The 25,000-nt window shown below is 43.5% G+C and overlaps 2 protein-coding genes across 2 annotated transcripts in view; one reads left to right on the top strand and one right to left on the bottom strand.

Moving 5' to 3' along the window:
- Positions 1-243, top strand: part of clcn1b (chloride channel, voltage-sensitive 1b) — a 16,038-nt gene extending 15,795 nt beyond the window's left edge. The window contains exon 23 of the mRNA XM_030785478.1: positions 1-243. This exon is cut by the window's left edge and continues 123 nt beyond it. Within this exon, the coding sequence (XP_030641338.1) occupies positions 1-243 (243 nt within the window).
- Positions 244-7,114: 6,871 nt separating this feature from the next.
- fam131bb (family with sequence similarity 131 member Bb) lies at positions 7,115-20,133 on the bottom strand. Its single transcript, XM_030785477.1, has 7 exons — positions 20,104-20,133; positions 16,083-16,188; positions 14,167-14,391; positions 12,316-12,456; positions 10,497-10,816; positions 8,616-8,876; positions 7,115-7,339 (listed from the first exon to the last, which is right to left on the bottom strand). The coding sequence occupies exons 2-7, from the start codon at positions 16,180-16,182 to the stop codon at positions 7,115-7,117; spliced, it is 1,272 nt and encodes a 423-aa protein (XP_030641337.1). The 5' UTR covers positions 16,183-16,188; positions 20,104-20,133.
- Positions 20,134-25,000: the final 4,867 nt, after the last annotated feature.

Raw genomic sequence — 25,000 nt, 5'->3', positions numbered from 1 at the left:
CCCACGCGGGACAGGGACATGTGGAGCGAGGGAGGGAAAAGGGACACGAAAGACGAATCCGGGAAAAGCTCCGCCCCCGCCACCGGGACGGGCGGTACCGTCGCCGTCGGCGACGACGACGGCAGGAACGCCATGCGGCGCCCTCAGGAGCCCCTCTCCTCCAACACCTCCATCCCTCTCACATCCCTCCATCCCGTTCAGGAGCAGGACACGAACGGAGAGAGCGATGAAGAACCGATCTAGATTTGTCACGCGCTCTCTCTGTTTCTCTCTGTCTCTCTCTCTCTCTCTCTGTCTCTGTCTCTCTCTCTCATTTTTTTAGCTATGGACACAATTCCTTTTTATTTTTCTTAATGTTTGTTCTCACTTTCCACAGTGAGACACAAAGACGCGTCACGGCACATTCTGGAGAACAGAACTTTTATTCAGGACTCACTGGACCGGAAGTTTTTTTTGGGGGGGTTTTTTGTTTGTTTGTTTTTGTTTTTTAACATTTTTTTTTAAGGATTTTTTTTTTCTACTCAGTCATTCATACTCAAGTCGCTACTTTGAGCAAACACAAATGGAGAACCTCTCTCTCTCTCTCTCTCTCTTTGTCTCTGTCTCTGAGTTTTTGTTTCTCCATATTTGCTGCTCTGTAAAATGAATTATTAGTTCATTAAAAAGCTTATCATTATGATTGAATTCCAACAACGGGTATAATGAAAAGATCACAAAGACAATGCAACACTCGATTTTTAACAATTATGTCAGATTATAGAATTGTGATTATATCCTTATTGTAGTTTGATTGCAATTCTTATTGATTATTATTAACTCTGATGAATATAAACAAGGTATTAAATCAATATTTTATTAGTCTATGGCTGTGGTCTTTTGCCTCATTAAGTTCCATGAAGTGGATTTTTTTTTTTTCTAAAACTAATAATGTAAACAAAATCCTCCAGAGATAATCAGTAAACTTACTGCTGATGTGCTGCCCACTGAGATTTAAAAAACAAATTCAGATTAATTATATCTAATGTGACAAGCTGTGAAGGTCACTGTGTTTTTCTCTGTCAGTCATAGTCACATCCATTCTGGGCTGCCGTGATGTCATAATGAATCTGCCTTTTTAAATTTGACTGACATGACTGTTTTGATTATGACATCATCTGACCTGACAACAAAACAAAGCCAAACCAAACAACCGAGTCCATGGAATGTTGAGAACCCCAGGGTTCCGACAGTACGCTGTTTGTCGCACATTGTGAAAGTGTGTCTTTGGAGGTGACAATACAGTTTAGGGACACCAGATTCCTCTGTCATAGATACACACACATACACCCACACACACACACACACACTGACAGGCATGCACACATGCACGCAAACACACAAACGCTCGGTCGGAATCCGTGTGCTCACTGACCATAAACGTTTCAAACCAAGAAGAGCTTTAGTAAGCTGTTGGCTATTTTTCCTTGAAGAGAAAAAAAAAAAGAAAGAAAACCACACGGAGAAAATAAAGAAATGCCTGTTTCATCACTCTTATGCAGAAACATCCATGACGCAGGTTTCTGTTTTTTCTCTTTGTACTGTTTATTTGTTATTTCCTCATATTTTTGTTTGGGGAGGGGGGGGGAGGGTGTAGAAGGAGGTAGGGAAGTGGGGGGTTTTCGTGCAGGAAAAAGAGAGGGAGGAGAAGAAGAAGAGAAGGAGAGAAAGAGAGAGAGAGAGAGAGAGAGAGAGAGACAAAGGAGAGAAATCACGTTGGAAGAACCATCTCATTTAAAACCTTCAGACAAGCATGCATAGATATGAAGAGTACAGATCAATGGGTGTGAAACAACGACTGCCAAACGAATCAGTTCACTTCTTAACGAATTCCACTTTAGTCTGCGCACACTCAAACACATCTGAATTGAACCTTGTCCAAATCCACTCCGGTTCTCTCAGTATGTTTTTCAAACATAAATTTCTGCATTAAATACATTTTGTCTTCCTTTTTTTTTTTTTTTTGAAGTTGAGATTCTTCCACTGGGAAAAGACAATGCGGAGACAGATGGAGAAAGACAGGGAGATGAACAGATGCAGAGAGAGAGAGAGAGAGAGAGAGAGAGAGGAAGAGGAAGATGAAGAATTACAGACTCATGCAGATAGACAGATCTGTTCTGAAAGATGGCAGTAGAATCATACAAAAGAAAGACAAAAAACAAAAATCCATTCGAAAAAATCAGTTCCATTAGATTGTAAACACATAAATCAATAAACGGTAACATCGAAAGGAAAAACATTTGGTTTCATCTTATTATTAATTTATTCATTCATATATTTATTTATTTTTTTAAAATGTTCTTATCCGACATAAAAAAACCCATTTAAAACCCATTTTGCTGAACATGACATCTCTCAGTCGATTAACCGTCATTGGCGTGGCGAACCTTTTCTCGGAAAGTCACCGACGTTTCGGTCCATTCCTCCAGCGATTGTGCAGATGAACGGAGGTTTCTCCGGGATGAGAGGTCAGGGGGAAAAGACGGGTCAATAGCTTTGATAATCGAGTTGATTACAGGACGTATTTAAAACCAGCTCGAAATAAGACCGGGGTAGGGAGGGGATTCGACCAAGAGAACGCAGGATTTCCCCAACCTGTCGATCACGGACTGATCTGAGACGAGAACCTTTGACAACCACGGCAGAGGGCCTTTGCGTTCCCTTCTCCTCTATGTAGGGTCACATGCTCTTATTGAGCTGTCATTAAAGCGTGATCTGACGTCAGCTTACGACAATGACGCTGTCGCACACGGTCTTAACACTGTTTTTTAAACAAGTTTGATCTCACACGTCCAAGGTCGCTTACACATACCGACTCACATAAGATCCAATTCCTGTCTGTGGTATAACCTCTCAGATCGCAGACTGCAAGTTGCAGATACAGTTTTCGCGTGATGCGCGTAATGTCGATCGAGTTAAGTTCTACCACTGAGAGTGAGTGAGAGAGGAAAACGTTTCCAAGGTGACCGAGGAGTGATGTCACATCAGCAAAAGGTTGCCTATGTCAATAAATAATAATAATAATAATAATAATAATAATAATAATAATAAACACTATTATACAGGCTTAGAGTTTAAACCCTCCCCCCAAATTATTTGTAAATAAATAAACGGACACGTGCCATCGGTTTCAGGTGTGCTTCGATTGGACGCTAAAGATCGGGCCGAGACAATGTGGGCCAATGTCTATTTCATGACCTTGAAACACCCAGACTAGAGGTCGTACGGCTATGTAAGAGCATTATATGCATTCACGTAAATGTCATGAGCATTTTACGACCTTCTGTAACTGAATGAAAATAACAGTTTTGAGTCAACGTGGTCAACTGGCGATTGCTAACAAAGACTGAAGTTTTATAAAAGCTGGCATAAGAAAAAAAAAATTGAAAAAATGGTTCTGGGACGGTCACAACGAGTCATAACAGGGTAGTGCTGCTAATTCACCTTTAGAATAGCTGGCTTGGGAAAGACAGATGTGAAAACATAACAAATGTTGATCAATAACAGACAAAAGCCTCCACGTTATCTGGCCTGTCGTCCACTCAAGCACAAACCCAACAGCCCACGGAAGCGTATCCCATCATGCATTGGGGGGAGGAGGAGCCCACACATCTGTAGAAAAATAAACATTGTCCCAACATTGCATAAATAATCAATCAATAAATAAATTCATTCAAGTCAAGAAACCTCCTTGTCGACACAGTTATTCTTCTTCTAGCTTGTACGCACAATCATCAAACGTGAACCGAGGTGTTCGCCAGAAAAAAAAAAAAGAGGAGAGAAAGAAAAAGAAAAGAAAGCGACTGTTAGAATTAATCCATTATTGGCGGTATCCGTTTTTCTTCTGTGAGTCATGCACACAACATGGAATTTGAGCATTTCTTTTTTTTTTTTTTTTCGTCTTGTGTTTCCGCACCGGAAAATTGTTCCTTTTTCTGCTTTTAGGAAGCATACAGCACTCCAAGTCAGGAAAAAAAAAAAAAAAAAATTAACACGTGTTCAGACTCAGCCCACTCAAGCAGAGAGTCAGTTCTGTCACGGCTACCGCGGAAACCCGTAACCGCAAAGAACGGGAAGACACCTATTCGTCGTATCTGGATCCTGATCGGCCTGAGTTGGACGTGAAGTCACTTCCCACGCCATGCAGCTGAAGCGAATCATTCTACTCGTGGTGGAGATGACGTTTTATTTGTACTTATTGTTTTTTTTTTCAAAGTTCTGTGTCTCGTCTGCACCGATCCCCGCTACCTCCTCTTGGTGAGTGAGGAGATGATTAAAAAATATTATGTTGTTTTTACTTGGTAAATAGTCCTTGTCTGAGAGATGAGAGATAATGGACAGATGTAGGAATGGGATGAGCAGAAAGATGAAAGAGCGAGAGGTTGGTTATTGTCATGGTGTAGCATACAGCGTTCAGTAATATTTCTGTGGCATTTCTGTGTTTCTGACATGACCACCAGAAGACCTGTGCCAAACCTACAGTCATTTTCCGAACTTGCGGATCTTCCCAACGTTGTTTCAGTCCTTTACTTCATTCGGTTCACACCTCATCGGATGTAAAAACTGTATTTCCCATTTTCCTGCGATCCAGTGACAACAAAAGAAGCCATGAAGTCAACAAAACAAGTGAAGTGAATGAGTGATTGTCACAAATTAAAACGTTTTCCAACCAGTGTCTGGTCTTCAGAAGTTTAGGGAGGTGCTCCTGTCCTTGTTCTTTTTGGGCCAGGGACTCCTGTTTCCAGCCTGTCCAGTGAGGTTATGGGTAGTGTGGTATTTAATCCGATGTGATGTTACAGGATAGCAACAGGACCGGTGATGTCAGCTTCACTCAGAAAGACATTTATCATCCGTTTTGTAATCCCTGTGGAATTGTGGGTACTGTAGTTTGTAATCTGATGTGATGTTACATCATAGTAACAGAGCCATTTAGGTCATTGTCAGTCTACAAGGCATATATCCTTTGCTCCTTACTCTTGGGACTGTGGGTAGTGTAGTTTTTGGACAAATGCGAGGTTACTGTGAATGATACCGGGGTCCAAGCTGTTTGTCCTCTAAATCCTATTCCCGTGGGATTATGGGTGATGTAGTTTAATGCTGGATGCGATGTGATTGGTTGATTCCGGTGAGGTCAGTTTGGGGATGAGAAGGCGTGCATCTCCAGCTCAGCCAATCCAACAGAGTGCAAAGAGATCCGTTTTTTTTTTTTTTCTTTAAATCTGTAAATCTCTACCCCCATTCAGTCAATCACTCACTACACAGTCGTCACCCAGCCCAGATAATTAGGTTCAGTGCAATTATATCCATACAGTGTCGTATAGGACTCCATAGTACATTGAAGAACAGCATGCAAGCCAACAAGACAGACAGAGAAGGAAGCACGCTATGTTACAGTCCAATACTTTGTGTGTGTGTGTGAGTGTCTGTTTGTGTCTACTAGCCATCTTGTACAATGGTTCTCTGGGAAGTGTAGTGGGGGGGGGGGGGGGGTCAAGGAGCCAAACTGTCACGAATATTCTTACGTATTTAAATTAGAATGATCATCTGTAAAGCACACATAACACAGTCACTCCACTGACGTGACTTATCGAACTTGTCGCTGAGGAGACATATCACCTCGACAAAGAGCTCCCTTAAAGTTTTCACACCTCAAAGTTTTCCTTTCACAGTTAACACGACCTTAAACGGAAACACACAACCATTCACACGCTTTAATCGCTTATTAAATGACTTCCTATTCGCGTTTGTAAGCGCTTTGTGGCGTGTCATAAGAGTTGCCCCGGTAACAGCTAATATGAACGTAGGAGTAGCAGCATTAGCAGGAACAAGAATTACTGTATGTGACAGCAAAGAGGTCACTGTTTTTTGTTTTTTTTTTTTACACTTTTGTTTCATAAGAGCTTATGAAGATGTTTGTAAAATCATACAGAATGTGAGTGCAGGCGTCATTCCGCTTCACAGGAAACGTTAACGACACGCTGCGTAAACCATAAATGGTTGTGTACTGCTCACCCAAATCAAACATACAAAAAAAAAGAATAAAAAAAGAAAAAATCCTTTATAGTAAGTCACGCAGCTGAAAAAAAAAGTGCTCCGTCGATGCTTAACAACCCGACTATTATGGTCTGTTCGCAGAAGGCCGTTCAAGTCTTTACGCTCTAGCTCGCCACATTTGAATGCAGTAAAATAGATCGTGTTGGGTTTGACATCTGTGGGGGGGTTTTCGAAGGGGTTGTGTGTACGTCTGTCTTTGTGTGGGTGTTCGTTTTTTGTGAGGAAGGGAGAGTGATCATAAAAGACAGAACACTGAGAGGGGCGGAAGTAGTTTTCGTTTTCCTAATTTTTCTTTTTTTTTTTTATCTTTTCGGAGACTTCGACTTGGTCACTACGTGCGTCTGTAATTTTGAAAGTTTTAACTGTAAACACGAATACGTTGTTGCATGAAGAGGGTGCGTTGGTTTCAGAAATCTTGACTTTGTTATACTATGTATATTACAATTATATATTTTTTGTCCTTTTTTTTTGCTTTATTAAAAAATTATTGTCATTATTATTATTATCATTATTATCATTATTATTATTATTACTATGAAGTAGTAGTACTATCATACTGACTGATGAAGGTCAGTCGTTGTAAATAGCATGCACATTTTCACCCTATATCCCCTTGTTTACACCTGCCCGATAAAAAAAATCCCCTCTGTTTTTTTTTTTTTATCCCTCTCTCTCCTCTCATTAAGGAATCTCTTCTTCTCCCTCTTTCTCCTCATCTCCTTCATTTGGGATGTAAGGCTTCCACACACAAAAAAACCAAACAAATAACAAAAGAAAAAAAAACCAAAACCAAAGATTGAAAAAAAAAAAAGAAAAACAATTCTAGAGTTCATTTATGTAGTTCGTTTTATGTTCCGTCCCATCTCTCGCGTTTGCTTTCGTAGTAGCATTTTTCTCCTCCATCACAGCGGAAGGTGTGTGATACCTGAAAAGTAACGAATGAATCGGTACATTGTTTATCGATCGATCGATTGTTTTTCGGTGAGATGTCCGTCGGGTTAAGTTGCTCCCTCGTGCCTTTCGCTCAGTTGGCTGTTGTGTCCACAGCTGAGGAGGATTCCGATTCCTCCTCTTTCTCCTCCAGCGTCTCAATGACAGAGGATATGACATCGGAGGCCTTCCGTTCCACGATTGGCTCCCCGGGGGTTTGTCCCGGACTGCTTCCACCCGCTGAGGTCACTTCTGTCGCCGCTGGAGACGGGCTTAACCTCACCGGCTCAGGCTCCATACACAACGTCACCTCTTCCTCCTACACACACACACATGCACACACACACGCACACGCACATACACATGCACAAACACACACTCAGTGCAATATACAGCATTAATTGTTTGCTTTTGTGTGTGTGTGTGTGTGTGTGTGTGTGTGGTGTGTGTGTGTGTGTGCGCGTGTGCATGCGCAATCTCTTACAGATCTGCAGGCACTCTTGAGCAGCTGTGCTTGTCTGCATTTGTACGTGTGTGTGTGTGTGTGTGTGTGTGTGCGTCTGTGTGTGCACGTGCCTGTGTGTGCGTGTGTTTGTCTGTACGTGTGTGTGTGTGGGTCTGTCTGTGTGTGTGTGTGCGTGTGCGTGCATGTGGGTCTGTGTGTGTGTGTATGTTTGTCTGTATGTGCGCGCGCGTGTGTGTGTGTTTGTCTGTACGTGTGTGTGGGTGGGTGTGTGTGTGTGTGTGTGCATGTGGGTCTGTGTGTGTGTGTGTGTATGTTTGTCTGTATGTGTGTGTGCGTGCGGGCACATGTTTGTGTGTGTGTCTTTGTGGCCATCTGTGGTTTTGCAGCACGTAGACAAATCACTATGTAAGGTTCCTAATTCCCAAATCTGAAGTCTGAGGAGACAATGTGTGTGATGGCCGGAACGAGGGACTGTAGAGGAGACCAAAGACTCCTCTGACGTTCGATGCCCAAAAAAAAAACCCCAGAGAGCTTTTGGTTATCAATATTTAGGCCTTATCTACCATCTCCACTTGATCTGTAAATTCACCCCACTAACTATCAGACAAATAAATTACACACCTCTAACTTCCGCTTGTCAAAGCATTCAGCATTCGTAGCCCAATATCATATATGTACAATAGCACTCTAGCCAGACATGTTTGATTTAGTTAAAGCTGAGGAACATTCTGAAGCTTGATCGCAACATGTAGTTATGTATCTTCTGGTTATTAATGTTTTATTATTCTCCTTAAAACACGTATGCTGTATTTTTATGGCAACAAGTCACACACACATAAAAGAAAAAAAAAACTCTCCTCAACAACTCTGACATAAATTAATGAGTAATATTACGTTTATTCCCAAGGTCAGTTCATGTTTTAGCCTTCTTGTGAGGAGATATCAACTTGAGAATTTAATTTAGATACTAAAGACTTCATTAATTTGTCACAGAGACACGTACAAATCCTTCTTGAAGGGAATCTAATTAACTTCCTCTCCTTTGTCAATGGGGGGGCGAAAAAGAGTTAACACATTTGTACGGAATTAACTGTAAATGACGTTCAGCGACTTTCGTTAATCGACTTACTTTGACCTCCTCTTCTTCTTGCGACTCCAGGAGGGGAGAGTGCTCCGTTCCCATTTCCTCCGTGGCGGGCGCCGTCAGATTCCCTTCCACGACTGCAGACACGCCCATGTACCCGCCCACTTCTCCCTGATAGGCCTCTGCCTGCCCCGGCCCCCATAAATCCACCAATGGCGGGTGAGTGAGCGGAGGGAGACTGTGGATGGTGCTGTTGGGTGTGACTTGTAAGGACTGGGTGGCGCTCTGTAGCCTCTGCTCCAGAAACTGAAGAAAAAGACGGAGAGAACTACAGTGACCGACCACAGAATTCCTGCTTCTGTTTTCTCATGGTGCGTTTCATCTGAACTCAGAAGTCGGAAAATTTCCAAGTTCCCGGTTGGAAATTTCAGTGGGAACGCCCCCTGAGGTCAGATTTCCAACTCGCAAAGTCGAAGAGACCTCACCGACCCCGACTTCAAAATCCAAGATTGCTGCCCCCAGTGGTGAAGTAGTGAAAGCTGTAGTAGTTTACTGTTTATTGGCACTTCTGTCTTAGTTGTGTCTCATTAAATCAGTCGTACACACAGTACGACTGTGGACATGTTGCTATGGTGTTTGTATGCGCAAAATACCGCGTAATGTGTTATCAACTGGTATCGCTAACAATGGCTAACAATAGCTGACCTGGCTAAAACGTTTTTCCGACTTGTTGTTTGGGAATGCGGCCAACTTGGGTGTGATGTCATTCCCAGCTCCGAATTCTGACTTCCAAGGCAAATGGAATGCAGCATTAATCACACTGCAGTGGCTGATGGGTGTTGTAGTCTCTAGCTCTTATTTGTAATAATGGCAATAGTACAGCGTGTGTGTTGCTATGACGTTGCTGTAAGTAATGGGAGTTGTAGTTTTAATCTCCTTCACCTGTTGATATTTGTGACTAAAGGGAACTGTAGTTTGACCTAAATTTTTGTTAATATTACAGATTTAACATCTACATTCACATCTACATTTATATTCATCCAATTGTCCAATGCTTTTGTCCAAAACAATTTAAAAGTGAGGTTGATTTAGGGTGACCATATTTTGGTTTTCAAAAAAGAGGGGGGGGGGGGGGGTTGAGCTGATGCATTCATCTCCTAACTTGCGCAGACATTTAAGTGTATGTCACTTTTGGTTCCTGTTGTTGCCAATGTAAGGCTGATGGTTGACGATGCCAATGCAATGTGAAACTGCATCTGTACTTAACTGCCGCAATACATAGTCAGCCAGTCTGTAATAAGACAAATAATTGCTAGCATAGTAACAGTGGCAAGATGACCTTATTTCTCTCCATTCAAGTTTTGGTGGCGTTACGGCTTTCTTAAGGTCTGTTGGCTGTTGCTGCGGTGCTAACGGTGATGAATGAGATGCAGTTTAACCAATGTTTATGGCATGATAGTGTACATTGACTGTCCATTGGTGGCGTGCGAGAGGGCGGGACCTAAAGAAAAAGGTCAAAGCAAATGCAAACGCAAACGCAATGAATGGCCAAATCCCGGACGTTTTTGGCGATTTAGAAATCGCGGCCGGACGCATTTCTTAGGTCCGGAAAAGAGAGGACGTGTCAGGGAAAAAGAGGACGTATGGTCACCCTAGGCTGATTACAATCCACACGTACAGCTATCAAAGGAGCCAGCTATGACACACGTGACGCAGGACTAAATCTCAGTAAGACAGATATCTATCGCCATTGCCGGTGGTGCAAGAGCTGATGGGAGTTGTAGTCTTACACCTGTTGTTCTTGGTTACACTGCAGAACGCATAACCAGCTGCTGGAGTCCAGCAGGTGACATGAGTTGTTTTGGCCCCTTCTCATTTTGCTAATCCTGTTGCTGGCGCAGTGGCTGATGGGAGTTGTAGTCTCACCTGTTGCTGTTGCTGGTAGTGCAGTATTTGTTGCTGCTGGTACTGCTGTATCTGCTGTAACTGTTGAATCTGTTGTAAATGATTCTGCTGCTGAAGGCTGAACTGCTGCTGCTGGGACAGGAAGTGGGCTGGGTTCCCGTCGTAGCTGCCCTCGCACGATGTCCCGCCTGCCATGACGTACGAGCCAGCGGCAGGGGAAGCCACGCCCGACGGGTCGTTGCTGATTGGCTCCCAGGCGTCGGAGGACGACAGGCAGTAGAGGCCCTGGGAGACGTAGGTGTGAGGCCACACCTCTGCAGAAGAGTGATGTAATACTTGGTCTATGAGGGAGATGGAGAGAGAGAGAGAACATGATTCAACTCATTCGCCACAATGGAAATTTATCTACCGAACAACAGTGAACTGTGTTCGCATTAAGCAAATTCAGCGGGGCAATTACTCTGCTTTTCAAAGTCATGCACTAAAAGATCTGGCATCTTTTTTTTGGATTTGAACAGTTCTCATTTGTCAAAATGCACTACTTTACAATCACAGCGACTGTGACAAGACATGGGGGCATTTATTAAATCCACATACCAGTACAAGTAATAACTGACTGTGGGTTGTTGATTTGAAAAGGTGTACATGTATGCTGCTGTTTGCGAGATAAATTACGACTCCTTTTCGCCCCGAGGCCGCATTGTTCTTAGCAGCCAGTAGTAAGACAACCTTGACAAAACCAGTCGACAACACTCGTTCCCATTCCCCCTCGTCAGATTTCAGTTCATTTGACTATTGGACGTGACAACAGATACTGCTCCGTGAACAACGACTCTTTCGAACAAGTCTGGAATTTTTAACGGCTCTAACGGTCCACAGCACAAAACCAGGGAAGTCTGGGATTGGAATGCTGTTACACGATTTAACGACAATTTACTGTTGCCTTGGTATGCTCCACTGGGGTTTAAACATTGCGCCGAAATGTATTTCAAAAAAAACATTTCGGCTCTTTCAAATACTTTACTTTTTTATATATGCGTCTCGAGATACTAAAACGGCGCATGTGTATGTTATGTAGCTCTAGAATGTACGGCGTTTTTGCCGTGGGAATCACAGAGACTCGCTTGCCTGTTTCTGTTGAATGTCAGGGTTGTGTTGCAATGCGTAGTTTACATTTGCTCTGGCTATATCTTCTTGTAACACTGTGATATTTTAGAGTCACATAAGATTATGAAACGATGACGAATACTAATTAGAGACTGAACTATTTCTGTTAGCCGAAATACGCTCGTTCCGCGTCGCCTAGGGTCATCATTCTGAAAGCTAGACGAGCGAGCGGTTCGCTACCCCCCTCGGGCGCGGCGAAATGAGATTCTTTGTTTACCGTGGAGAACAGCTCTGACGATGTGCACACGCGAGCTTAGCTGCTCTTTTCTCAAATAACGAGCGAAAAAAGTGACTCTCTCTCTCTCGCTCTCTCATACCATCACAAACTCATTCGCAAAGATGACTGACTACTAAGCCCAGATCATGCCATACTTTGCAGGGAACCGCACTTGACATTTTAATCGAAATGACAGACGTGGCTGAATGGCAGGTGTTTTTGCCCTGTATGGTTTGCCGGGTTTGAGGCACTGTTATGTCTGAAATGAAACGTTTTTAGGTAACCTAGCCTGTTAATGTGACCCTCCTGTTCACTGACCCATTAAACTTTTTATTGCTATTCTTCTTCTTCTTATTTTTTTTTAACAAATCTGAGCTCTAAGTCTCCACCGAGAGGATATAGTGATACTGAAACTACTCCAGATGCATCCTTGGGAAATGTAGTTTTTTGCAGTACCTCGGCTGGTGATGCTCTCCTGGTTGGCCTCGCTCAAATGAGCCACACTCCCCTGGTTCGAACCAGCGCTTGTGCTCTCGCCGTCCATGGAGCTCCAGGCCAGCAACGTCGCCTCCGAGATCGCAAACTGCTGCAGGACTCCTGAGAAGGTCAAAGGTCAAAACATCAGCAAGTGTTGGACTGAAACTGACCTTCTGAGCTGTAGCCATTGCCATTTTAACTCCTTAGTTCCACCTAAATTGATGATTTTTATTCCTGTTAATCCTGTATTTACCCAATAAGTCTTTTCACCAAGAAAAGCTGTAGTTTTAAAATAACTTGTTCAGATTTGGGGAGTGGGGGGGGGGAATCAGAAGCATTTTCTCCAAAGAAAGCAATACCAACAAAAGCAAATCTTTTTTATATCAGTAACAAGTCTGGGGCGCCAGTAGCTTTTAAAAAACCACAGTTTGTCTGCCCGAAAAACAAGACCAAAAATAAGACTCGGTATCGATCAGTAGTCCCCTGACGATGACTCACCAGTTCAAGGCCTTCAGATTTTCTTCCCATTAGAGTACCATTACTCATTTCTCCTCACAATCCCTGTTGTTTTTCTTTTCTTTTCTTTTCTTTTCTTTTCTTTCTTTCTTTCTTATTCGCACAAAACACCTTCATGTCTTTCACAGAAACCCTTAAAATGACACATATGGGGGGCCGTCGCTCACGTGTGTATCAAACCGGTTTGTATCGCATCGGTCAAGATCCAGTGGGCACGTTGAAAACAGCCCCTCACTAACTCACCGACAGACACAATATAATAAATAAATAACTGTTAACGCTACACGTGGCAGAATCCCCATTAGCCCAGATTCGTTCTCATAAATATCTGATGAAAAATCCATTTAGCGCCGTACTCAGCGCTCTGGGAGAGGAAGAAGAACGCGGAGGAAAGGGCCGTGTCGTTATCGGCGACAACGGTGACACAATGAGGAAAAACGTCAACGCTCCCCTCTCTTTGCATCAGTACGGACGTAGTCCACGTAGAGAGGGAGATGCAAGGAGCTCTTGAGGGACCAAGGCACCGAAAAGTCATTTATTATGATCATTTTAAAATTAGGTCAACATCTACACGAGTTCACGTGAGGATTCCTTTGCTTCTCTTAATGCAGCTCCCGAACGAGGCATAAATGACGGGAGTTACGGCATCTCTCTTGATTTGACTTCCCGGAGAAAAATAAATAAATTTAAAAAAATAATAATAGTAATAAAACGACATGATTTCTCATTCGGTTCCTGCTCGGAGCGATTTCTGTGGCAATCAGTCTGGAGTGAGGTCGGTTGGAACCCTTTACTTTCTCAAAAGAAAAAAAAAGTCTTTCTTTCTTTTTTTTCTTTCTTTCTTTTCTTTTTTTTTTTTTTTCGTTCTCATATCAGTAGCAGTTCCCACCCCCTCTCTGTCTCACACAATAGCGCTTCACTGAGTCAAATACTGGGACACGTCAACACATTGTGCCTGGGCTGGATCTCTGTACAGGTGTTGTTGGTGTGGAGCTGTGGCTCTGGCTCCTGACCTGCTGTGAAGCCATGGGTCCTTTCAGCTCCAGCTAACAGCAGTGTATCACCATTCACCACAGGAACACAAACAAAAAGAAAACACGCTTCGCTAAGGTGACTAGACCTTGCTCTCTCTCTCTCTCTCTCTCTCTCTCTCTCTCTCTCTCTCTCTCGCTCTCTCTCTCTCACTTTCTAGCTCTCTCTCTCTCTCTCTCTGTCTCTCTCTATTTTTCTCTCCCTGCTTCTCAGTTTTTGATTTCTTTTCTCTTCATGCTGGCGGCAATTTTCTCTCTCTCTCTCTCTCTTTCACTCTCTTACCAGCAGCAAATCGTGCCTCCTTCTCTCCGTCGCTGAGGTCGCTGTAGGCGTCATTCTCCAGCTTGCGCTCCTGTTGGAGATGGAGGGTGGAGGTCCGCCCCCCGGAGCCGCCCCCTGCCCCGACCGTCTGCATGCCCCAGCTTTGCCACTCAATCATATGTGCCACCCTACCCTGGGCCATGGCCGTGGGCTTGGTCACCTTATCCTTCATCGACCGCGTCACACCTGAGACACACCCGCCAGCGACGGACGGCAGGAGTAAGCAGCGGGATAGATAGGACAGAGACAGAGAGAGAGAGAGAGAGAGAGAAGGGGGGAGGGGATGGCGGATGAGTGTGGATATAAGGGTAAAAGAGCGGGAGGACGAGGAGAGAAGGAGAGGGAACGTCGAATGACAAAGAACAGAGGGATGAGAGAGAAAAAACAAACAAAAAAAGGGGATGGGCAGGACGGGACGGGAAGAATAAAGGAGTGAGGCGAAAGTCGTAAATAGAAGAAAAGGAGAGAAAAAAAACAATGCATTGAGAGTGGAGAACACAGGGTGGTTTTGAGGAGAAGGTAAGGGGAAGCGTCCCGAGGGACACGCAGGGAAAAGACAGTTGATGAAGGAACGATGGTGGGCGAGAAATAAGATAAACAGAAAGAATGAGTTGGGGGGGGGGGGGGTAGTACAAACAGACACAGGAAGCGGGAAGAGGAAGAGGATATTTCAGAAAAGAGAGGGTGGGGGGGTGGGGGGGGGGGTGGGGGAGAAGAAAGTGAGTTAGATTAGTATATTTACAAAACCAGCATACTGCTCATGAGCTGAGAGGGTTTTGAGATGATTGAATGGAATGACTATCCCTACAAGATCTTCACAAACGTGCGGATTCTGCGTGCGCACGCACGCGCGCGTGTGTGGGTTTTTTTTTTTTTTTTTTTGTATTGATAATTGACTTTCTACGGAACGAGAGGGAGATGGAAAAACAGAGCGAGTGGTGATGAAACTGTAAAAGTCGTGTTCGGAGTGGGTGTAATGGATATGTCTCCAACGGAGACATCAAAGGATGAAGTGAATGAGATTTAGGAGGTTCATTTTTGGAGTGAGGGGGAAGATAATGATGGTTTTGGTTTGTTGGCATGACACTATTGGGCATTTTCACTGCTCTACACCATGTAAGGGAGACCTACTCTTCCAATAAATGCCTGTTTCTTATTGCATTAGCGTGATTTGATGAACTTGCTAGCCTTAGCATAAGACGTCTCGTGTTCCACTAGGAGACTTATGTCTATGGAGCTTTCATGCTAGAAACAATGGAAAAGTAACTCTGATTAAGTTACTTCTATGCTGTCTATCTCACGTCCTTATGGGTATTTCTGACTCAAACAACTCTTGGTAACTCAGCTAACAACTCTTCTCTTGTTGTAAGTTAATGACTAATGAATGTGATGATTTTGAATATTTTACGAAGATTTTTAAACTTTCAGATAGAAAAAAACACGGATGCTACACTTCACTTCACTGCACATAACAGTTGTACGAGGACACTAATAAATTAGATTTCTAAGAGACAAGGAGACAAACTAATACAAAACACACACACACACACACACTGACTGGTCTCCACACTGCGCTTCACAACCACTTCACATATGATTACACTACATCTCCCATTCACCACCACTGATTGAAGAAAAACCAAGCTACATGTGACTGCATTGTGGGTAGTGTAGTTCTTATTTGAGAAGTATCATATATGGTGCTAGGTTCTTGGCAGTACACCAATGGCATCGAAGGCCATTGACGAGCAGTGTTGTCAATGGAAACAGGGAGTGAACAGGGTACCCACAAAGGGGTCCATGTTGGCTCCAACTCCTCCGGGTCAGACTGGAGCCAACATGGGGTTGGTTTACCAGTTTACAGGACAGACACACACCTGACACACCTGACAGTGAGGACTTAGCCAGAGCACCGATGCCATAGGCGTTGGAGTTTCTCTTCTTCAGCCGAGGAAGAATGGATGTGGTGTCCTCCATAGAGAGCTGAAGGAAAGCAAGGAGCAATGGGAAGAAAGACAGGGAGAGAGAGAGAGAGAGAGAGAGAGAGAGAGAAACAGAGAGAAAGAGAGAGAGAGAGAGGAAAGGAGAATGAGGGAACAGGAAGTGCACCGGAGCACACAGGAATTGGAAATATTTTAGCGTAATGTTTCGTGGATATTCAGATGGATGACACGGGAGAAGTGAGGAGGGAGAAGGTGAGGGAGGTGGGAGGTGCAGAGTTAGTACAGTGCATTCTTGTCATAGCAAAAGACTACATTTCCCAGTAACCCATTTCTTGGCATCTCTCTCTCTCGTTCTCGTTGCATCATGGGAAGTGTAGTTTTTGTTGAGCCTTTCAGGTCAACAACAAGCGCTAGCAGTGTTTTCTAACACACCTACTGCTAACCACTACAGTACACCAACATTTCACTGGCGAAAGAGACATAGGGGGAGAGCAAACGATTGGGGGAGGGACTGTGTGGGAGGAGAAAAAAACTCTCTAAGGTGAGTTGACAAAAAAAAAAAGAAAAAAGCAAAATGAGGGAATGATAACCACAAACACTTACATTGATTCCATCCCATGAAAAGTCTGTTCGGCCATGCTGGGAGAGAGAGAGAGAGAGAGGGAGAGGGAGAGAGGGAGAGAGAAGGAGAGAACAGAGGGATGGGGAAAGAGAGAGTTGAGAGAGAAGGAGAAGACAGCGAGAAGGATGGCCAAATAGGAGGAGAGGGACAGGGCGGGGCGGGGCGGAAGAGAGGAATTGTGACAGAAGAAGAGAGTTTTTTTAAAAAAAACATGCAAAATAGGAAGAGAAATCGGAAAGAAAGGAGAAGAGAGGGAGAATTTGTTCTAGGAGAGTAAAGAGGGAAAGAGGGGCCTGACTGATAGAGGAGAGGAGAGGAGAGGAGAGTGACTGATTGAGAGAACCTCTGCTGTGAGTTTCGCGAAGAGTGAGTATGTTGTGAGTGTATGAATCTTTCTCTCGATCCATGCTAAAATAAAGAATAAGAGAACTCAAACCAAACAAGACGTTTCCTCTGACTTTCCCGCAAAAGTTAAAAACAAACAAACAAACAAACAAACAAATAAACAAACAAACAAAAAAAAAGCACATTTCTCAACTCCAGTTCTTCAGACTCTCAGGACGACATTTTCGCCCTTATGCTGACACGCACCTGACACACCTGACACAGTCACGGTAAGTAAGTGACTACAGCTGAGGCAGGGCGGAGGGGAGGTTAGTCATTAAAAAAAAAAAAAAGTCTGTTCCCCTTTCGGGGGGCCCCCAGAATCTGTGTTGAGAAAGAAAACTACTTTGTGCCTCTGCAGCGTTGATGAGGACAGATCCTAAAAAGCCGAAAGTCTCTGCTCTAAAAAACGAGCGTGAGCGGATGCCGAGACAGACAGAGAGACAGACAGACAGACAGACAGACAGACAGACAGACGACACCGGGTCTTATGCTGGGCTGTTTCAGCGCTTCACTGGACAGACATTTGGGCAGGAAGCCAGGGACCCTCCTCACAGCCTGGCTATGGCAGTAAATCTACCTTAGGGAGAGCAGCTCAAGTTCAAAGCTCAGTGCAGTAAACATACACACACACACACACACACACCGGTTCAGAAGGTGTATTGTGGGGTCTGCGTGTGTCTTGTGTGTGTGTGTGTGTGTGTGTGTGTGTGTGTGTATGTAAAGCAGTGTAATACAGAGTGGGCTGGCTCTGACTAGAAGCGCCACAGACAGACGGGCGTCAGCACAGCCGGGCCGCCACACGCAATAAGCTCGCCGCGTTACTACGGGAACGGTGTGTTGTACGGGCTGCGTCGCCACGGGTAACAGTCCCTCAGGAAGTGGGTTAGAGCTGCACCTATACTACAGTGAGAATGGGATGTGGGACCATTGCACTGTAAACACACCAAAGATTTCCATTGTTTGTCCTGTATGTTCCACTGTTTGTCCGGATGTCCTCGCCAAAACACTTAGGACATAAACAGTAGACGTTAATAGGAAAAATAAGCGCTGGTTGACCTGTTCCCTCTCGGAATGCCCGATGACGACCAAAACAAACAAACAAACAAACAAAACCTGGACACTGGAATAGCTTCATGCCAGATGTCATTAATCACTTTGGCCAGATAACTTTCCTAGTACATAGTAAATAATATTTTGGTTCGAATGGTTGGATTTAATTGCATGGTGTCGTAAAAATGTAATTATTATCTTGAAATTAAATGATTATATAGTGTAATTTGTGTGATTTATTTATGTATGTGTTTAGAACCTAAACGATTTTATGACACTTTCATTATAGCCCATCTGGATCAGCTAGGGACATAATGTTTCCTGGATTTTTTCTTTTTTTTTGTTTCTTTACTTTTCTTTTTGTTTTGTTTTGTTTTGACTTCATTTCGAAATGCCTTGTTTGAGTAGCTGCCAGTTAGTGTGTTAAGTTGGCAATCTCTTAAGGACAACATTAGTCAGATTGGCTGAACTTTTTTCGGGGAGGAGGCTTTGTAAATAAATGTGTCTGATTTTTCTCTCCCATAACTTTGATATATGTGCTTTTCATTTTCTTTAAGTGTGTGTGTGTGTGTGTTTGTGTTTCTTTGCAGAGTGTTATAAGGTTTTGACTATTATGCTCTCATAATACTTTATTATATCTGCATCATGTTTGGGTCTTTTCATACTCCAAATCTTTATTGGTGTGTGTGTGTGTGTGTGTGTGTGTGTTTGTGTGTGTGCTTGTATGTGAGTGTGTGTGTGTAAGTGTAACGACAGAAGAAAGGGAGAATAGAGAGAGAAAAAGAATAAGAGATGGCATGTGATGTATCAGGTGAAGGTGATGTTGTAGCCACGGCAACTGCTCACTAACCTTTACGAGTTCCTTTTTCCCCTCTGCACTTGCTAAACCTATCATGAGTAATTCTGCCTGTGGAGGCAACTACAATTCCCAAGATCCTCTTTTCTAACCTGGTGTAAGTATTAGTATCTGAGGGGTCCCAGTATGGTATCTCAAAATAAAAAGTATCTGAAAATGACTGGTCCAGCTTGAGTTACAAAAACAAAACAAAAAAACACAGCCAGGATTTCTGTAGCATCTCTCCTGTTTGCTTTAAGAATACGAAGTTTATTTACAAAATAATGAGGAAGTGACATCATAAAGAAACCCCTACATAGGTTGTGTAAAGTGATCATAACAGCTGAAGGTGAACATTCCAACATTCTAACATTCTTGGTGAGCTAACACTAGTGCTGGGAGACAGAATCTCTACATTTAGAAGCCAATGGTAAAAGATGACTGGGAATTTTTTCATGACAGATTCATACATGAGATCATAGCCCAGTATGCACGTGACCCCACACATATTAAATTAGTAAATGCTTTCGAAGCTTGGCTGTAAAAAAGAGAAACATTTATGCCAGACATCGGCAGAGATTATATGGCCAGGAAGACCTCACCGGAATAATTTGTTTCAGTCGTTAGATTATTCAGAGCAGGAAGCAGGATTATTCTTACTGGGATAGCTCGTCTCCTCGGAGGTTCTGCAACATTTCATTAACCTCTGTGAGAATTTATTAGCCTCAGCGTTGGGCGCAATGCATAGCTAACCGCTAAATCCGCCAAGCTACCAGCCAACGCTGCATGGATTAGCATTGTAACTACATAATGTAAACTAAGGTAATGAACTAGCGGAAGAGACACCTGGCTTGTTATTATGCTAACTGTGATAATCTCGTCCTGGGGAAAACCGAACCCCCTTTTCTGCCATCTTGGATTAAGATGTCCAATTTGCCAACAGTGAGAAAATTCTCCTCGGTACTCCACGAAGGCTCAAGGGCAAAGCCAGTTTCTGTTTGAGAGATTTGGCTTCCTAATGTTGTAGTGGGAATGTGGTTGTTATTATAAGAGAGACCTACCTGTTCCCCATCCTTCTGTACCGGAACCCCATCTGCTGCTGAGACAGAGATAGAGGGAGGGTGAGAGAGAGAGAGAGAGAGAGAGTGAAAATAACAGTGTTGGGGGAATAAGGGAGTCACAGAGGGACCAGGGAAAAAGAGAAATAGATAGAGCAGGAACAGAGGGAGAACAAAGGGAAGGAAAAACAAGACTTTAATTGAATATAAAAAAAAACCCACCACCACCACCAACAACAACAACAACTAAGAAGATTTATAGCTTTTGGCTCGGTGGGTCAAGAGAGCTTGTTCATTTACTAGTTCATAACAACTAATCGGGGTGTGCAGAGCATTAGTCAACAGTAGTGAACACAGACCCAAGCTCTCTTCAGCTCTTCTCCTCCTAAGTGCCAAATGAAGAGGGTTGGCACCGGAGACGGAGGCAAAACACAGTCCTCACAACCCACAATATACAGAATTACAGAGCGCTTAAAAAAATAAAAATAAATAAAAAAAATAAAAAGAGCCGGAGTCAAACCCCACAGCGAAAAGCCCTGAGCTGAGCTCTCAGTGTAGCACTAAACAGCCTGAGCAATAAAATGAGACTGAGAACAGCTCGAGAGGGAGAGAGAGAGAGAGAGAGAGAGAGAGAGAAAGAGAGAGAGAGAAAGAGAGAGAGAGGGAGAGAGAGGGAGAGGGAGAGAGAGAATGAGAAAGAGGGAGAGGGAGAGGGAGAGGGAGAGAGGGGGGTGAGAGAGAGCGAAAGAGAGGGGGGGTGAGAGAGAGACAGAGAGAAAGAAAGAGAAGGAGAGGGAGAGAGAGAATGAAAAAGAGAGAGAGAGGGAGAGAGGGAGAGGGAGGGGGGTGAGAGAGAGAGAGAAAGGGGGGGGGCGAGAGAGAGACAGAGAGAAAGAAAGAGAAGGAGAGGGAGAGAGAGAATGAGAAGGAGAGAGAGAATGAGAGAGAGAAAGAAAGGGGGGTGAGAGAGAGAGAGAGGAGGACAGAGAGAGAGAGAGGAGGACAGAGAGAGAGAGAGAGAAAGAGAGGGGGGGTGAGAGAGAGAGAGAGAGAGGAGGACAGAGAGAGAGGGGGGGGGGCAGAGAGAGAGAGAGACACTGAGTGTGCTCTCTAAGGCTCTTTTTTTATCAGTGACTTACTGGACCAGAACATTACATTAGTTCTCATGGTCTTGACCAGTCACATAATTACACTCATATAATAATTACATAGCCTGTCGCCCGGAAAAAAAAAAAAAAAAAGTCTTCAATATTACAGGAGAGAATGAGTAAGGTCACCTGTCCTGCGGTTTATTTCCACATTAATAAATTCCATCCCCTGATTTTCTTTTTTTAAATTTCATCTTTCTTTCTTTTTTTTTCTTTTTTTTTTTTTTCTAATATCACCGCAAAGGCCTAATTAAAAAAACGGTCTAATTACACACTGCCCCTGTGCTAATTAAGTTTTAACTACAGCTTTAGTCTCTGGGTGGTTTAGTCATTTTTAAAAATCATTATTAACGTTTCTGAACGTGCTCTCAGGAGTGGTGTTTAGGTTTGACACTTTGTCAGTTTAACACTGGAAATCCAAAATTTAGATTCAGTTAACAGTTTTTTGGTTTTGATTTGACAGTCGGGATTACGAAACATTCTCCAAACGTCCTAGCGTAAATATTCAGCTCAAATCTGGTCGTCAGAACTAGGCAATGACTTGATTTTAAAACGCAACATTTTTTGAACAGTGTAAGTAACATCTCAAGCTGGTTTAAATGTCTTGAATGTGACTGGGCAGAATCAAACAGAATTTTTTGTAGCGGAATTTTCGGTCCTGTTCTGACATTCCGTGGTCCCCGTGGTAACTGATGTTATGACACACTGACCCAGTGATACAGAAACGTCAGCCATTTTGTTGTCCTCTTAGAGGTCATTCAGCGTTCCACAATAGCTCTCCAGTCAGACAACACATCACACTGCCCTTCAGTCGCTTCAATAACACATCCGCAGCATTACAGGCTAGCTCCACCACTACCGTGTGTGTGCCACCATGAAACCAGAGAGAATATTAAGTCGCAATAGCGTTTCCTGTGTGTGTGTGTGTGTGTGTGTGTCTGTGCCTGTGCGGATTAGCTGGTTCTTAAGTATAGAGACGACCGACAGAGAATCTGAAAATTCAGATTTGCGTGCGGGAAAAACAGAGTGTGAACTGAGAACGGAAGCAGCCGTCGTCCACATGAGGAGGAATGATAAATAGTTCATTATGAAAGATGCTCCTAAACATAAATTACAATTATAAAAACAGATTACAAACATTACAAATTATCACTGCGTTTAATTACCGAGTATTAATAATATGTTCAAATAATGAATGGCCACGTGTGTCCCTGACAGATATTTACATTTTGTGTAAAAGTGTGGCTGTAAATCTTTTCTTTCCTCGCACGAATGACTAGCATTCTCATCAGAGGATAAGAAGATGGGGGCTTCTCACAAAACTGATCTGAGATCAGATTTATACAGGGTTTATCTGTGTTCTGTCAGTAACATACTGACCAACAGACAGCCTCGGCACTGTCCTCCATTTTATACCACACAAACACCATCTCAGTGAAGAGGCGAGAGAGAGAGAGAGAGAGAGAGAGAGAGAGAGAGAGAGAGACCTGGGTCCAGTCAGAAATAAATCATGGTATCCAGTACCACTCTGCTCTCACTCTCGTGTAACAGTAACAGGCGATAGGTTTACAGAGACATTAGTGCAGCTTGCTTGGGTGCTTGGGACAGGAGAGTGATACTGTTGAACAACTGTGTGTATTTTTAACCTCGGGGCCAATATCGTTTAATATTGTTTAAGATTTCTGGCTGTGTCTTCGCATGGCAGTTAGATGGAAATGACCTTGCTCGACCTCTAAACACACTCTGAGTACGTCTGAAATGTAATCGGAAAGTTTTAAAGTGGCCCAAGAAAAGTCTGAGCATTTTAGCAGAGGTATTATCACTGCCAAATTGCTGAGTGGCTGAGTTTGTGAACTTGCACACGCCCCCAAAGACTAGAGTCTGAAAGAGGTAAAAACTCGGTTTGGTCTCCAAATTTGTTATGTATGCATCTGAACAAAAAAAACAGAGCCCCCCAAAAAAAGAGCCATAACTGAACCTATTCAGTCAAGGAATGAATGGACCATTACCACGTCAAAGAAGCAGTCTGAATTTGTGTGCTCTTGCAAAATAGGCTTTAATCACCACACACACACAAACACACAAACATGCACTCACAAACAAACACACACACGTACACAGAAATGATGTTGTGTGTTTTAGGCTGCTTCTCCTGTCTGTGCTCATTCCTGGTCTCTGACCTTTGACATCTGACCCCCCCACAAGCAAATAACACACTGATAATATGCCACACAAGAGCCAAAGCAAAGTGTGTGACCTAGATTTCACGGTGCACCTTCATAGACACACACACACACACACATGCACACACAAGCACAGAGCCCAGGGGGGTAATCTGGCCAATTAACACGGGAATAGCAATTTTCACAGATCTCACATTGGGTTTTGTCTGACTCTGTAAATACTCCAGGAGAGAGCATTAAAAAAAAAAACAGCTTCTGTAATCAAAGGCTTAGAAAGTACAGTCACTGTGTGTTGTTACACGTGCACACACACACACACACACACACACACACACACACACAGATTCTCACATCCATATGTAAATGACTGTAGCACACTCATCAACCTCATGTCAGATGAATGTGTTTACCTACCTTATCTTTTCAAATTGCTGTGGTTTCCTCATACAGAACAAAACTGCGTTATTAATCGACCAAATCGTATGTTCTACAGTTAAAGAGGCCAATTCAGGACTGGTGTAGCCTACATAACGCAGAAGCAAACCATAACACTATTTAAACGTTTGGTCATACAAAGTCTGACATATTTCCTAAGGATCGGACACCTTGTAATAACATAGCTGAACAGGAGCCAGAAGGGAGGGGGGAAAAAGAAGCCACTTTGGTGTTTAGACTTGTTCACATAAACATCGTTTAAAGACGTTTCCATGTGCTACGTTTGCCAGCACGCCACTTAGGTGCATGTTCGACGGCTAATGCAGGGCATATAAGAATTTCTCCCGTCGAACTGTCACTACTGCCAAGCGGGGAAAATGAAAACACAACGTGTCAGATCAAAGAATAATGAGGTATGTTGAGTGTCGTCCTAAAATGCCTGGTCCTCAGTTTTGACAAGTTAATGTCAGCAAACATACCGAAACATGAAATTACCGTATAAACAGGCTTAGAATCACATTAGGAGGGGGGGGCATAGCTGAGTCATTTATGGATATGGTTTAGTTCGCGTTTCCCGCTTTTTTTCCATTTCAATGTGATTCTACTGGATTCTCGTGGAATCCTGCACCTCCCTCTCCATGACAACGAGCAACAGAAACGCGTTTACTCCAATTAGCCGACTCAGCATCGACCCTTTTAATTCAAGGCGACATGCAGTGCGGTAAAAGAAAAAAAATTGTCGTCATTACTTGGCAAGAATGTCGAGGTATTGCGCAGAGGAAAACATAGAGGAACTTGTACTGCGAATATTACCGGGAAAAAAAATTCCGACACAGGTTTGCAGACGTAAGGCATTATGATGAATGCGATGCGGTACGTTGCTTGTACACACCAGAGACTCTGGCCTCGCTACCAAGAAGGGGTAATTAAGAGAGTAGGAGACAGCTAAGGCAAATGCAAACATAGCTTGGTGATTTCTGTTGCTGCATACGGCAATAACAACAGACCACATGATCAGATGCAATGAACCGACTCGTTTTTCCCAGTGCTCTTTCTCTCCCTCCCACACACACACAACACCCCGCTCAGGAAACCTCCCCTGCGGCCGAGCCGCGGAGCGCAACGGCTCTGCCG

This window comes from Chanos chanos, chromosome 9 (assembly GCF_902362185.1).
Source record: "Chanos chanos chromosome 9, fChaCha1.1, whole genome shotgun sequence".
In the NCBI taxonomy this organism is placed as follows: domain Eukaryota; kingdom Metazoa; phylum Chordata; class Actinopteri; order Gonorynchiformes; family Chanidae; genus Chanos; species Chanos chanos.
Note: the sequence above shows the minus strand (reverse complement) of the source record. Positions and strands in the feature narration are given on the sequence as shown.